This window comes from Eucalyptus grandis, chromosome 3, assembly GCF_016545825.1.
Source record: "Eucalyptus grandis isolate ANBG69807.140 chromosome 3, ASM1654582v1, whole genome shotgun sequence".
Classification (NCBI taxonomy): domain Eukaryota; kingdom Viridiplantae; phylum Streptophyta; class Magnoliopsida; order Myrtales; family Myrtaceae; genus Eucalyptus; species Eucalyptus grandis.
This window is the reverse complement of record NC_052614.1, coordinates 21,993,730-22,009,501: the sequence shown is the minus strand read 5'-3', so window position 1 is coordinate 22,009,501 and position 15,772 is coordinate 21,993,730. Positions and strand designations below refer to the sequence as shown.

At 39.1% G+C, this 15,772-nt stretch overlaps 1 protein-coding gene across 1 annotated transcript; it reads left to right on the top strand.

Annotated features, from left to right (window-relative positions):
* The first annotated feature begins 4,068 nt into the window (after positions 1 to 4,068).
* On the top strand, positions 4,069 to 14,725 carry LOC104447337 (protein transport protein Sec61 subunit alpha). Its single transcript, XM_039309446.1, has 7 exons — positions 4,069 to 4,101; positions 11,857 to 12,128; positions 12,637 to 12,760; positions 12,792 to 12,818; positions 13,430 to 13,557; positions 13,651 to 13,786; positions 14,227 to 14,725. The coding sequence occupies exons 1-7, from the start codon at positions 4,069 to 4,071 to the stop codon at positions 14,461 to 14,463; spliced, it is 957 nt and encodes a 318-aa protein (XP_039165380.1). The 3' UTR covers positions 14,464 to 14,725.
* Positions 14,726 to 15,772: the final 1,047 nt, after the last annotated feature.

The following is a 15,772-nucleotide window of genomic DNA, read 5'->3' as shown; positions in this document are numbered from 1 at the left end:
CATTTTCAATGTTAAAATGCTCCTTAAACCTTTGTATATTTTATCGTTCCATGATAACTTTCACTCATAACTTATACAGTTAAAATAGATTTCAATTAGCTAGAGCTAACAAAAGTAGCATATTGATAACAATGCCAAATTACTCAATTTTTAATAAAAAAATAATAACTTTACTTTTTAATAGACATAAGCAAATACCAATTACTAACAGAAAATTTTCAAAAACTCACCTCTTATCACATGATATGAATGGGATCATCACGGATATAATGAGATGCAATTGTCATTGAAATTGCACAAAAGTTTCAAAGGCTCTGAAACCTAGTTATCAGTTTTGTGGTTAAGGCACTGTTTGGTAACCATTCAAATAATGTCTAATTCTGATTTTTTTTTATTTTATCCTGGGATCGGTTTGAGAACAGAACCGCGTTTGGTAAAATTTTTGTTCTCGGGAACAAATTTGCAGTAGAATCAAGAATAATAATAATAAAAATTGATTATTGTTCCGGGAACAAAAAAATGAATAAAAAAAGTGGAACCCTTCTCTCCCCTCCTCTGTTGCCGTTTGCCACTGTTCGCCACTACCCGTCGTCGCCGTCTGCTACCGCCCCTTTGCCGTCCACCGCCACTTGTCCAGCGGTTGTCGGCAACCATTCGACGAGCTTGCCGAGGCTCACCGAGGCTAGGGGCGAGGTTCGGCGAGCTCGCTGAGGCAAGCCCAACCATCGACGAGGCTCGCCCAGCCTTGTCGGTGGCTAGGTAGGCCTCACCCAGCCTTGGTGAGGCTGGCCTGCCATCGGCGAGGCTGGGCAAGGACTGGGTGAGCCTCGCCCGCTGCTAGTAGGCTCAACCGATGAGGGCCGCCTCACCGAGGGCTGCGATGCTCGTGAGTCGCCGGCCTTCGTCGACCGGTCGTTGGTTCGACGAGCCGCCTAAAGAAGAAAAGAATAGGAGAAAAAAAGAAAAAAGAAAAAAAAAAAAGAAGGAAAAAGGAATAAAAGAAAAGAAAAAAAGGAAAAATGTATGAAAATTATTTAAAAATTAAAAGAAATTGACTTGGGATAGAATCAATGAGCATGGTACCAAACGCAATTCTATTCCAGAATCAGAATTTTTGGACGGTTACCAAACGGCTTAAAATGCTTATAATATATTCTCAGGAACATAATAAAAAATAATTATTTTTGATCAAAATCTAATCTTGGGAACAAAATTGTTACCAAACACACCTTAAGAAAAGAATTGCAAGAACAATCGACATCATTTTTCTGATTATGCAAAGCAAAAATAAATATACCTCTCCTTTTAAATTTGTGAGAAATTCCCTTATGAGGTTTTGAAAATGATAAAACAATCATAGATTACTAATATGTGTATTGATTATGTGGAATCAACTTGTCAACACACAAATTAATATGTAGATGGAGTGTGGAACAGGTACCTCTAAAGGTTAGTAGTGCTTTGCTTCCATGGAAGGTGAATAAGACATAACACGTGAAGAGTATCTAAGGCTAGATGGATGAAAAGCTTGGATGGACTAGCAGAAGGTGATTAGTTTTGTGGAACTAGAAGCCTGACAACATGCTTGGAGGGACTAGTATGTAGAATGTGAATAGTCAATTCAACCCGAAGGGTGAAAAGACTTTTTTTTTGGATTATGCATCAAATGGTGGAGCATATAGATTTTCTAATCTTAGTACTAATAATTTTTTTGAAGCAATTGACGCTGAATTTTTTAAGAAATCTAATAATAACCATTTTGTTTCTTTATTATTTTGTTCTTGAGAATATGTTTGGAAAAAAATCGGTTTGGTAATTTTTTTTTATTTCTATGACAAATTTTTAACTCTGAAAGTCACAAAAATGAGAATTAAAATTTTCTAATTTTTATTTCTGGAATAGAAATATAAATAAAACTCTTATTATTGCTTATCCTAGCCGTTGCCTATTGGCCATTGCCTAGAAATTTTGAGGCTTATTGAATGAATTTCTGTTTCGCGAACAAAAACTTTGTGTTGTCATCAAATGCATATCTCTACTCAAAAACTTGTCTAAAGAATATAAATTGAAAAATCTATTTCTACATAGAAATTTTTTCCAGGAATAGAAGAATTAGCATTCGTGCTCTTAGTTCGAAATCGTCGATTAGTTTTAACATTCATTCAATGAATTACCAAATCACTTTAGAACCAAAAACCATCATTATTTTAATTGTTGTAAGCCTTGTTTACCGGAGAATAAACATCAAAGTAATTAAGTTCTCCTTTTCACGATACTTTTTAGCCATCAATCCTGCCTTATGTATAGTTCTATTGTTAGGAGGAAGATTAGTTGATGACCCTGTATTATTTCACTTATAGATTTTATCTTATCATCCGTTGCCATTTTCCACGTATGCGCGTCCGGTCTAGAATTTGTTTGGAAAAAGATTCTTTACAAAGAGAAAGATATTGTTCAATTATAACTTATTTTCCTTTATCTAAAGAATCAATTTCTTTCTTAATATTCGTCTATTTCGAGACTATTAAACAGGGCGCGCTTAAACTAAGATTTCAAGTAAGTTTTACATGATTTTCTTATGTTTGGAAAAAAAAAAATTGCTCATCGACATAATGAGATCCATATGTTCAAAAAATCCTCTACTTCTTCCTAAATTCAGAAGAACAGAAAAAACGAATAAAAAATCCTCAAGTAAAGAAAGCCATGACCTTAAAAAAGAAAAAGGCATGTACAAGAAATCGTCCACTTCAAAACCTAAAGAGCTTGAGTGATGTCATCTACCCCGACTACGATGATACCAAAATAAGTTCAGATCTTTTCACAAGCTGAAGTTCATTAGTCTTACAGGGTAGGATGGGTTCCAATCTAAAGCTGAAACTAGTATTGGCAAAGGCATAATGTACTCCAAAATCCTAGACGTTACATCATTTACTTGAGGAGACTCACGAGCAGGGCCGGAGCCAATTCCTTATGACACCTTGGTTGGTCTCATTTCTCAATAAAATTGCCAATTCAAAGGCCGAAATCGAGAATCAAGCTAGTGTTGATCAATCTGGAAATTTTTGAGATCGTGAACTAAATCAATTCTCCTTGAAATCGGCTTGGAATAGAGCTGATTGAGCCAGTTCCAATTTTACCTGAACCTTTGCTCACCCCTAGTGTGGAAGGCACTTTAGCAAATTAGCATTATAAAATAAGCTTCTTGCTTCATAATGACTATATTTGAGAACACACCTCAAGGATGAAAATTATAAAAAAAGCTTCTTATCTCTTTCTGAAAAAAAATAAATATGAAATGATATTTTCCAGAGTCATGGAGAAAAGATGCATATTTTTTTCGAATGCATTATGCTTGTTATTTATACATCACAAATATATGATCACTCATTCTACTCTTATGGTTTTTGCTTTGTCAGGGTTCGTACTTTTGTCACTCTTTCGGTTGGTCTTTTTGCTTGATCTCAGTAGTTTCGAAATTAGAATTCTAGAAATTTGTTGGGATGTTGAGCTAGCGGCAGTTTGGTACTGCGGAGGGAGAGTCATTGATCGCGAGTTTAAATGAGCTGGAGGTTGATTTTAAGTGCGATTTGGGTTCGCTGTTCGGACTCGAGACGGCATCATCAGAAAATCAAAGTGAGGGGACCAGTCAGCAGATGATACCTGATATCGGCATTTTATTTACTTTGAAACAATCGACCAGCTTGAAATTTAATTTGATTATTTAAAGAAGCTGCATTTATTCTCCTGTTTCAATTGCTCGACTCATTCCCAAATCAACTACTGAATTAGCTTTCCTCGCTCGAAGTCGGCCTAACCATCCATTCGTCATCAATGTCAGATACCCTGTAGCCTTTCTTCCCTTCACAAGCCAAGGGCAAGATTAAACTATTTACTCCCCTCCGTCCATAAGACCGATGATCTTTGCTCCCTAGAGGCAAAAGTAAGAGTTATATTAAACCGATCCATCTAATCAAAGATAGATTACACTTCATAAAGTCTTTGAGAGTTAGAAGGTGATTTATGCAAATCGTTAGGTGTTCTCGGCAAAGTGCCGATTGGACATTATCCATGGGGAGGGTGGATGCATTTGGTGAATTTGAGGTATATTGAGATCCGACAGGATTGAGATTTGCAAGCTATTTCTCAAATTGGACTGCGATTGAAATGAATTTAGATGTTGGTTTGGCATCGGAAGCTCAAAATTAATGGCCATTAGATGATTGGGAGAATTACCAAAAAAGTCCTAAACCTATTACAATTGTGCCAATTCGAGTCCTAACTTTTTTTGGCCAATTCAGTCCTAAACATTTTACTTTTGTTCCGTTGATTCTTAGGCCAAAATTAGCCGACCGGGTGCGTGGCAACCCGGCCGGTGCAGCCCAGCTTTTTTTTTAATAATATTTGATTTTTAAAAAAAAATTATTAATTTTTTTATTAATTTTTTTTTTTTTCCTTTTTTTTTCCTCCCCCTCCTCCTTCCTTGGGCTCCGGCGGGAGGCCTCGCCAGACGCGACGGTGAGCCCCCTCGCGATCCGGCGAGGGGGCTCGCCGTCGCGTCTCGGCGAGGGCTCGCCGCCGGCGACCGCGAGGCGAGCTCGCGCGCCGGCGGCGAGGCCCCCTCGCCGGATCCGGCGAGGGCTCGACTCGCGGTCGCCCTCAGGCGGGCGAGCCCTCGCCGATCCGGCGAGGGGGCCTCGCCGCCGACGACCGCGAGGCGAGCTCGCGCCCGGCCGACGGCGAGGCCCCCGCCCGATCCGCGAGGGCTCGACTCGTGGTCGCCGGGCGAGGCGAGCCCTCGCCGATCCGGCGAGGGGCTCACCGTCGCGTCCGCGAGGGCTCGCCGCCCGGCGGCGCGAGGCGAGCTAGCACCCCAGCGACGGCGAGGGGGCTCGCCGTCGCGTCGCGAGGCCTCCTCGCCGGATCCCTCGCCGGATCGCCTCGGTCGGCGACCGACCGGCCAGCCGGCTACGCGAGCCCAAGGAAGGAGGAGGGGGAGGAGGAAAAAAAAAGGAAAAAGAAAAAAATTAATAAAAAATTAATAAAAATTTTAAAAAAATAAAATATTATTAAAAAAAGTCGCCGGCACCGGCCGGCTGCCACGTCATTGCCGGCCAACTAATTTTGGTCGGAAGGACTGAACTGGAACAAAAGTAAAAGGTTTAGGACTGAATTGGCCAAAAAAAAAAGTTTAGGACTGAATTGGCACAATTGCAATAGGTTTAGGACTTTTTTGGTAATTCTCCCGATGATTGGGCATGTAAATCATTTTACTTTCGGTTAACATACCCGTGGATTGTGCTAGAGTTGTTTCAATATCGTCTCTACCTTCCTTTATTTTATTAAATTTGTATACCACAATGCCTTAATATGTCCCTAATACATAGCCACATTCTCTCGCCTGATAATTTAATTTTTTCGATAATTAAGATTTAATGTGGCACTGAAGCCCAAGCAAGTGAAAACTTCATTCGGCCGATATCTCAGTAAAATGGAAAAATTATCTAGAAAGTCCTAAATTTATTGTGCTTTTACCCATTCAGTTATAAATAATATTGTAAATTTAGTTATAAACCTTTTCATTTTTTATCAATTAAGTTCATCCAATTAATTTTGACTGGAAGTCACTAATGTGAAACTAGTAATACCACATATGACGGTTGGCTCTATCATGGATATTATATATATATATCATATTTTCATTTTTTTGATTTTTTTTTCTTTCTTTTTCTTTTCATTGGAGGTTAGGTTGGTTGGCCTTGTCATATTTGGCTTGGGTGAAGTTGACTCTCGCCTAGGTGAGGACTAGCCCTACGAGGGTCGACTCTTGCCTAGGTGAGGACAAGCCCTACGAGGGTCAACCTCACTCGGCTGTGCCTCACCCGTGGTGGGCGAGGCCAACTTGCTTAGCCATGGTCAATGCTGGCCATAGCTACTGCCAAAACAAAGTAAAATGAAAAAGAAGAAGAAGAAATAAATCAAAAATAAATTGCAAAATATTATTAAAAATTATCTATATCAGCACTGGTTATTTGGCCAGTGTTGGCAACAACGTCAACAAATTCTGATCAAAATTGGTTGGATTGACTTAATTGACAAATTGTGAAAATGTTTAGGATTGAATTTGCAAAAGTGGAACAAGGTTAGAATTTTTTGGACAATTTTAGTAAAAACTAGGAATATCCTGAATAAGGGCCTAAAATGCTTCTATTTTCTCAAATAAGGGCTTAAAATAAATTTTGTTTCAAATAAAAATCTGAAGTGGCCGGATGCCTCTTAAAGAGTAACAAAAGTGTGTGAAGGGAGGCTCAAGCTAAGATTTTGCTCGTGAGCACAATGGTATAAGCCTGCCTAATTATGAGACTAATTGGTCGAATAGAGACGAAAGTTGACCATAGTGATATGGGAGTCCCATGTGGAAGGGCTCTCACTTAACAGATCAAAGGTATGTTGATGATAATAGACTGATGACTCCCAAGAGCTCTTATTGATGGAGTTGTTTGGCACCTTGATGTTGACTCATCACATCTTGGAGGTGGAAAGGTTCCCAAGAGTTTGGTTGTTCACCGATCAAAGTAGAAGAAAATAAACTGCCATTTGCCTAGGTAAGAGTCTTAGTAAGAGATAGAAAAGGAATAGTTGCCTTTTGCAAAGGAGAAGCTGCTTGATCAAGAGGCAGAAGAGCCGCATAACTTGATTCACATTTTCTTCTTGATTAGAGGGGTGTAGCAGCACTGGAAGAGAGGTACATCAATTTCAAAAAAATGCCTAATCTCTCAGACTGAAGGACATTTTCATCTTTTATTTTTAAATTTTTTTCAAAGAAAAATTTCAAATAAGAATTCGAAGTGGAGCCATATTCTCAAAAGAGGGTTAAAGTGATCTTTGTCTTAAATAAGGACTTCAAGTGGCCAATTTAGTTTCAAATTGAGCCTGACTTCATTTACTGGCCAAATCTTGTTGTTGACACCTAAATTTTGGCTACCAATTTAGTTATTTATCGCGTTAAACATTAGGGGTTAATTTTATCCTTGAAAAAAAATAGTTAGTTGCGTGACATATAGATTTAGGTGCATTTGCATTTATTTATTGGGCTGGTGACAGATGGGTTCAAGTTGATGGTGCAGAACTTTAATTTGATGATTGGCCTAAGCCCGTTGTTCTCTAATGATCGACAATTGATTTATTTGATATTTTTAGAAAAGATTCGTAATATCCTTCCAATATTCGATAAACATTTCATATATTTATGCGATATATACATTAAGTGAAATATTTCGTAGGAGATTGGAAGATTTCAGAGGAAATATCAAAATAATCAAACTAGGATATATGGAACGATATATTTTTTTGCCTCAAAATGAGAGAAATTGCATGGTCATTAAAGATTTCGTGCGGAAATTTTCTTTCCCTAATAAGATCATACTATAAAATGCCGCTTGATCGAGTAAAAAGGGGGGCCACGCAAAATTGAAAACACGGCCACATTGAGGGGGATCTCACAATACACAGACACACGTGAGATAAGAGAGAAGGGTCGCGCCTTGCCATCATCACGCCCACACCGGTGACGCCGCCGCTGCCCCTTGACGACAACCCCATTGCAAACGTGCCTTGACACGTCTCAGCATCGGACACTAGAGTTGCAGCCCTCTTTGCCGCTGTCTATGTTGACGTGTCGGTTACTCGGCGAGCATTCCACGACGTTCCAAGTTTCATCAAGTCAAAGGGAGAGAATTTGTAAAGAGAATCCAAGCAGAAAAGACACCAACACAAGCAGCACACTCCGAATGCCTACACGATTCCCTTGAAAATTCTGGGCTAAATTTAAGACCATATTCTGTCCACACAACAGCAGGAGGACGTGCATAGACTTGTGGAGAATTTCACTAAAGCATCTCAATCCAATTGGTGGCAAAATTGGAGAAAATTTGGGGAGTGATGTGCTGAAGCGGTGGATATCGTCTTCTCTTGCATGGTCTTTGCGGAAAGTCCCTTGGCGAAGAAGCCAACGCTCGCACAAAAAGAAAGGACGCCACAGTTGAGATACACGACTAAAACTGAGAAACGCGCTTGAGAAATCGAGAAAAAAGGTGGATCGTGAGAGACTCCATCGACGACAGTGATCTTTTTTCGGTGTTGGGATCGTGTTCGTGAAGGCCACCCAACATCAATTAATTTGCTGTTCTTGTTGCTTTGCCACGCCAATTCCCTGACACCTCCACCGTCCACGAATCAAGGCAGTCCACGGCAGGGGGAATTCCTGTTGACTTGTTCGGTCAATTGCCAAGGATCCCAGCGGCACCGCAGCTGCTTGACGACTCGGCCACTCACGGTCACCTCCAGAGATTTCCCAGAGAAATTGTCCGCATCGGAAGCCTTGACAAAGTGGTCATTGATCAGCCCCCTCGTCGTGCTTAGTTCACCGACCCATTAGCCACGAATTGCTATCCATGAGTCCCGCCAGCACCACCGAGCTCAGAGCCATCACCACCGCAATTCGTGTGATTTGTTGTCCATCTAAGTTTGGAAACGGTATCCGAGCAATATTGCAAATTTAGGTAATAATTTTCATCAAATTGATCTTCATATATTTTTATTGTCTAATTTGCGAAATCGCTATCTTGTGCAAATCTTTAAATGATGATATCGTATCCACAGATATCAAGCATATTTTCAAATTAGGGATTGATCCTTAATTTCACAACGTGCATATGATTGATAGTCCGATTTTCATGCCCAAAATCTGATTCGCAATCGAACGGGAAAATCGCCAATTCAATCTCACGCTTGAAATACGATTCGTGATTTTATTTAAAAAATTGGAAATTCGATTTCATGCACGAGATATGATTCGTCAATTTATTTCTCAAAATTAAATGGACACGCATGATATTTTGCCGGATTTGTTGTCGTGCTGTTCTTGATGCCTTTATTTGTTTGCTCCCATAAAAGAAAAAAAAAACAAAAAAAAAAACATTTGAGTTAGATTAGATGCATGTTAGGATGTTACTTGGGTTATTTTGCATGTCTAGAATAGGAAATTTATATGTTTCGAATTTCTTAAATAAAAAATACCAAAAACATAAATTTAGTATGTTAGACTTTTGTTTATTAATTTAAATTGCGTGTTAATTATTTGCCAACTTTAAATTTCGAATTTTATATAAAAAAACACAAAAATGATTTTAGAATAGAATCGCATGTCTCATTTTAAGTTTAGGTCAATTTTTAGATGGATGCGTCTTAGATTAGAGATTGCTAGGTTAAGATAATGTCATAGTTTAAATTAGGATTCAGTCTAACCTAATCCTTTATTTGAGTTGGATAGAGGCTTAATCTAGTTAGGTCATTTTTGCATTTTTCTTAATTTCAAATTTCATGAAAAATAGAAAAATAAAAATTGTCTTAGAGTAGATTCATTTCATTCTCTAGGATAGATTACATTTTTTTTAGGAATTGAAATATCAATTGCACGTCATATAGAATTATAATAATTTAAATTAGAAATTACCTGTCATTAAAATTAGATTATTTAGATCACATTTAATCATTGCATTTCTTTATGAATTACTTTAGTCATGACGTATAGTTAGGTCATGTTGCCATGTCGCATGCATCACATGATTTTTATTAAATAAAGTGAAAACAAAAAAGAAATTGCATGTTAATTAGAAATCATATCTAGAATTCTTGATGTGAATTCTGATCTAATAACACAAATGCTTTCGTTGTTATGAAGTGAATCCTGCAATTTATTTACTGCTTGGGTGTTAAATTGGTGGTTTGCGCACCCCATGATCGCCTCACATGTTAGGGAAATAGATTTAAAATCAATTTAAGCTGCTTGCTAAACATTTTTCAAAAATAAAAGAGAAAGGCACCAAAAGGGGCGTTAGATTTCTCTAACGTAATCAAGTCCCCGTAACCAAAGTCTCTGGTTCGTAGGAGTAAAGTAAAACTTCAATTACTTTACTTGGGTTTTTAATTTATCCACCAAAAATAGATTAGATGCGACTTTTAATTTAAAAATCATCTGCATGTTAAGAATTTGAACGCGAATTGATATGGGCTTAGGAGAGTTCGAATTAAGTCTAGGCTTAGTAATCCATTAACCAAACCCTAGGTAGTTCATTCGAAAATTTGGTTGCAACACTTGTCCATATCCGAGGGCATTCTCATCCAAGTACATTGGTTTCTTTATTTTTCTTTTCTTTCTCTCTCTGTTTCATGTTTTCATTTCATTTTTTTTTTCCTTTCTCTACGCCATCATCTTCTGTGATTTCAAGTATAAACACGCTGGCAAAAAAATTTCTAGCTGTCTCTCGCCCAGCTCCAAAACCCCGCTTCCTGTTTCCTCGCTACGCAGCCAAAAATTCCTAACACTCTCAAAAGATTAATCGGCGATATTCAACAACCGTATACAAAAAATTTCACAACCCTATACAACTTATGACCCGACACAAAACTGTGTGTCGCCCCCTAAAAACTTTTCCACAGGAATCATATGTTGATTCAACTACTCTCTGTTTTAGGGAACACGGGAACTGTGTTGTGCAGCACAGTCGTCCCTGGAAAGACCATCACCCGGTGATTTCTTCTTAATTGTTTCAACTGCAAAAGAAATGAATGCATGAGACCGAGCGTTTTAAATCTGCCGCTCAAGAGGGGATAGATGAATGCACGTTCACAAACCTCCTCTGGGGTCATCTTGCCAAAACCAAATCGGTTCGTCCATATCGATTCTGCTTCCTTTGCAGCAGGAAGCACGAGATTCTTCACATTGAGAGATGAAGAAGCCTCCTTTGGGTTGAACTAAGAGACGCCTTGCTAATGGTTTGCGTAGGGGTGTCAAAAAAACCCAACCCGACTCGACCCCGACCCCGACCCGAACACGAAACAAGTTGAGTACATGTTTCAGGTAACAGACATAAAGAGGGTGCATGACAACCCAAAATTTATTCCGAAAATAGTTTTCCGTTCCGCACTGTTTCGAAGAAAATCCGTTGATAAACCTATTCGGTTTTCTATTTCTGGAATAGATTTATATTCCGTAAATAAGTTTTGAAGAGAAATCGAAGCTAAAATTTTCTACTTCGATTTCGGAAGAGAAATTATAATTTTTTTCACTAAACCATAATTTTGGTGAGTCCTCCCTCATCTCCTCTACGTCTTTGCCTCCTCCTCTTCCTCCGCCTCTCCTCATTTTATTAAAAATAAAAATAAAAATATTCATTTTATTCATTTAAAAATAAAAATAAATTTATTAAAATAAATAAATTATTTTTATTTATCATTTTATTTTATTAAAAAATTATTAAATTTATTGAAAATAATTTATTTATGATAAATAAAAATAAATCATTTTTATTTGCCTCGAGTGTTTTGCCAAATAAAATTATTTTTATTTTTTATTTTCATTCATTTTAAAATAAATTTATTCGTAAAATAAAATAAAATAGAATAAATAAAATGATATTTTTATTTTATTTTTTATGATTTATTTTATTTTATTTTATTCATTATTTTTTTGTTACTAAATCATTTTTATTTTTATTTTTTATATTAAAGGTCGTCGATCGTCGCCGCTACCGTCCAAAAGGAAGAAATTTTGAGTTGTTATCAAACGAATTTTTATTTTTAAGTAGAAATTTTGTATCATTACTTAAATGATTATTTTTGCTTAGAACTCTTCTAAAAATAAAAATATAAAAATCCATTTCTGTTCTAAAACTATTCCTGAACATGGTTGTCATGCGTGTCCAAAACAAGCGGAACACATGTTTCGGGTCGGGTTCGGGTGTGGAACAGTGTTCGACCCGGAACACGTTAACAAAGAACAAACACAAACGGACGTAGCCGTGTTTTCGAAAACCCCTCCCCTTCGGCTTCTTCTCCGAGGACTGCGCTTATCGTGGATTCCGCTGCCGCCCTCCGATCGAGACGCCTCCGCCTCGCCGTTGCCGTCCAGGTCTCCATCTCTCGTCTCAACGCCGGAACCCTAGCTGCCGGTACCAATCCCTTCCCGCGGCAGGATCGCCCGGTTCCTCAAGGCCGGCAAGTACGCCGAGCGCGTCGGCGCCGGGGCCCCGGTCTACCTCTCCGCCGTCCTCGAGTACCTCGCCGCCGAGGTACCTTTCCCGATCCGTCTCTCGTTCCGGCTTTTTCGTTTCTTTTTGCCGATCGGCTGTTAGAAGAAAAAAGAGAAAGGGGAAATCACACTTTCCCTTCCATCCGAAGCCTCCCGGTACGGCTGTTTGCACTTTCCTCTCCCACTTCGCTCGCTGCTTCGAACCTACTCAAGATTCTCTCCGTCTCTGCGATCCACCAAAAATCCCCGACCCTCTTCGCAATCATCAATGGTGGGTTGGTTTATGTGCTTTTCCTTCCTTTTCATCATTCCATTTTCCGCGCGTCCATTCTTATATCAATAGCTCGCGTTCTGGTTGTTGCTGGGTCTTCTTGAATCTCGATTCTTTTTGTGATTCTTCTCGAGCTTTTGGGTCCGGGTCAGATGCTGTTTCCTTTGGGGTTCTGGAGCTGAGCGATCTGGCTACGTGATCGCAAAATTTGGATTTTTTCGATCTCATTTGGTTTGTTGTTTTAATTGTTGTTGTTTCCCTTGCGTGTCTCTTTCAGGCTTTGCCGAATCAGCAGATGTTCAATCACCCGGGCTTCAAGCTTGTCATCGTTGGCGATAAGGGCACGGGTGGCCCTGGCCTTCCCATTGCGAAATGCTGCATACCCAGATGGACAATTTCGACAAGCAGCCTCCCGCTATGTGCCCCGCCAACCAAGCTGGCCTTCGCAGTTCATTCCCAGTAAGCCAATTTGACTGTTTTTCTATAAAGAGGAAAAAGAGGAGAGAAATTTCCAGGCTCTGCTATTTTTTTTTTTGGGTTAATTCTCGTTTCCCTTTTCTGGTCGTTGTTATGTTTCTTGCGGTTGAATTCTGTGTTTTCAATTCAATTTCGGAACTTGATTTGAGAGCTGGGATTTGTGGATGTGATTTCATAGTTTTGGAGCTCTGAACGTGTTTCTGTGACTTCTCTAGGATGATGACTGTGTACTTTGGTAGTTTTTTTCTTGGGTGATAACTTTTGAGGTTGTGACTTTGACTGGTTTTTTGCTGAACCTTTTGGTATATTTGTCTTCTCTGATATTGAAGTAGTTGGTTATGTTCTCTCTAGGTTAGGTGTGAACTGATATTCTCGTTCTTTCTATTGGTCACTAATTTGCTAGCTTGGTGTTGCTTGTCCTAGCTTTTAGGTTTCATAGCCTAATTCATGAAAATTGAACCATTTCGTCGTTTGGAGGACCTTTTATTGTCTCTGCTCATCCTTCTCTCAATTCAAGAGGCTGTATTTGAGTTAGGGCGAAATTATATCCACGTGCTAAGTTTCCTACTTGTGGTCTTTGTTGTTGGCATCAGTTGCTTCACAGGAAGTACAGTGGAAATTTCATTGTGAACCTTTTGGGTAAATGGAAAGAATCTGAGTACTCAGGTGGCCAATCTGTCCCTGTTGGTGTTATCGCCTACTATATCACCACTCCATCAAGGTGATTATCTGTTCCTTTTAGAAAAATGATGTTCAGTCTGGCTTTGTTGATTTGAAAACTCACCAGTTGACATTTTGCTCTATCCTCCTGCAGCTTGGCTGATATGGCAGCCAATCCCTTCCATGCGCTCTTCTATCTTGTGTTTATGTTGTCAGCTTGTGCACTGTTCTCCAAAACATGGATTGAAGTTTCTGGATCCTCTGCTAAAGATGTTGCCAGACAGCTCACGGTATGAAGTGTGTGAAACTTTATTTCTCTTGACAGAGTCTGCTAATAATTGAATGAGAAACAACCTTATGTTTCAAATAATGGGGTATCAAGAGTTGCGTGCTTGCATTTTGAGGCCACAATTGTTTGGCTTTTATGTACGTTTAGCTCGAGTGACCCTGGATTTATCAAGTTCATTGGGAGCTTTTCCTTTTCGACAATCATCTTTTACTATCCCTATTGTTTGTTGAGCTTTTAAATCTCTGATAAGCTGATTTGCATCTTCCACATGTTTCTGTGTTTTGCTGGAGCCACCTACTTATGACTTGTTCTTTGTCGTTTCTTTTGGTAAATTCTAATTGCTTTCAAAATTGTCTGCTGGTCCTAATCTGCACCTTTTGTCATGCAGATTTGCACAGTTCCATCTTTTCCCTAACATCTCTCTTTCCTTGTCAATTTTAGGAACAACAAATGGTGATGCCAGGCCATCGTGAGTCAAACTTACAGAAAGAGCTCAATCGCTACATTCCCACTGCTGCAGCATTTGGAGGCATGTGCATCGGCGCACTGACTGTTTTGGCAAATTTCATGGGGGCAATAGGCTCAGGGACCGGGATTCTTCTCGCCGTCACCATCATTTATCAGTACTTTGATACCTTTGAGAAAGAAAAAGCAAGTGAACAATGTGGATTAGCATGAAGCAGCTTCATCACTGCAGTATTAGGTTGGTATGTTTCTTTGGAGTATCTAGAGTGGAGCACGATGTAGCTGGTCTTTCATGAACTTAAGTTGAATTCTGCAATTCAGCACTTCATTAATGTGGCTAGTCGGGTAGGTGTTACTGGAATGATACTGGTGTTACTGGAATGATACTTACTATTGCAAAATGTAATTGTCTCTTCATAAATCATGAGAATCGAAAAGGAATTTGCGGTGGTCTTATGGATGAGTTTGATAAAAACTCAGTTTTCTTTTGGATATGGAACCTGCCCAACAGGTTGAAGTGCCAAAGCTTTAGGTTTCTTGGAATTTTTTCTTCACTGCTCTTTGTTCTTCTACTTGGTGCTCTGCTATTGAGTGTTTATCAGTTAAAAATACTTAGATTGATCACTCGCAAGAATGGATGTTAAAATCAGGTTCTTATAATAACCTGTTCCCATTAAAAAAAAAAAAAAAGCAAGAAACCCATCAACCCGACCCAACCCGGAACACATTGGATGGTCTAATGAGTTTCGGGTCGGTTCTAATGTGTTCCGTGTCGGTTCGGGTTGGGTCACAATGTGTGATCCTTTGTGTTTCGGGTCGGGTTGGGTAACAACAAAATCTGACCAGACCCGACCCATTGACACCCCTAGGTTTGCGTGCCAATGGATAGTGGGGTCGACTTAGTTGAGGAAGAAGAGTACTTTTACGAGGCATTGCTTGATAGTGACTATTCTATTATGTATGACTCTGAAATGGTGGCAAAGGACCTCTCCACTTGGAATATAAGAACAGAGCTCTTTGGTTTCATTTCTTTGAATTGGATGAGGTAGAGCGAAGATTGGTGAAGGATAAATTGGGCAACTAAGCACTGTTTTTGAGTCAAAATTATCCCGCATCCTTATTGACTTCTAAAATCCCAGGTTGTAGGAGAAACGACATTTGATATCTTGATGGTTTCACAGTGAAAGGGGGCACCAACATGAAGAAGGGTTACGAATTGTGCGGATTCAACTTGAAAAGTAGAGCTACTCAACATGTTATTACACTTGTCTTACATGTAGCTGATCGCCGTTGCCCCATTGGACGGGGCACTGGTTTATTTCTTTATCTGCAGGAGTTCACCGTTCTACTAATCATGTTGTTTATGATTGATTGTTAGCAAAAATATATTCAAATATCACTATCGCATGGTAAAGAAAACAAATACATGAAACAAAGAGAAAAAGAAAAATAAACAAAAAAAAATAGTACGTGGACGAGAATGCCCCTAAACGTGAACAAGATATGGTTAATTGGTGAAGCT

What these genes read in the sequence shown, in the direction of transcription:
- LOC104447337 (XM_039309446.1), top strand. Translation starts at nt 4,069, where the DNA reads ATGGGGAGGGTGGATGCATTTGGTGAATTTGAG. An exon ending in TATATCACCACTCCATCAAG is followed by an intron (nt 13,558 to 13,650) that starts GTGATTATCTGT and finishes ATCCTCCTGCAG; the next exon opens with CTTGGCTGATATGGCAGCCA. An exon ending in ATGTTGCCAGACAGCTCACG is followed by an intron (nt 13,787 to 14,226) that starts GTATGAAGTGTG and finishes TGTCAATTTTAG; the next exon opens with GAACAACAAATGGTGATGCC.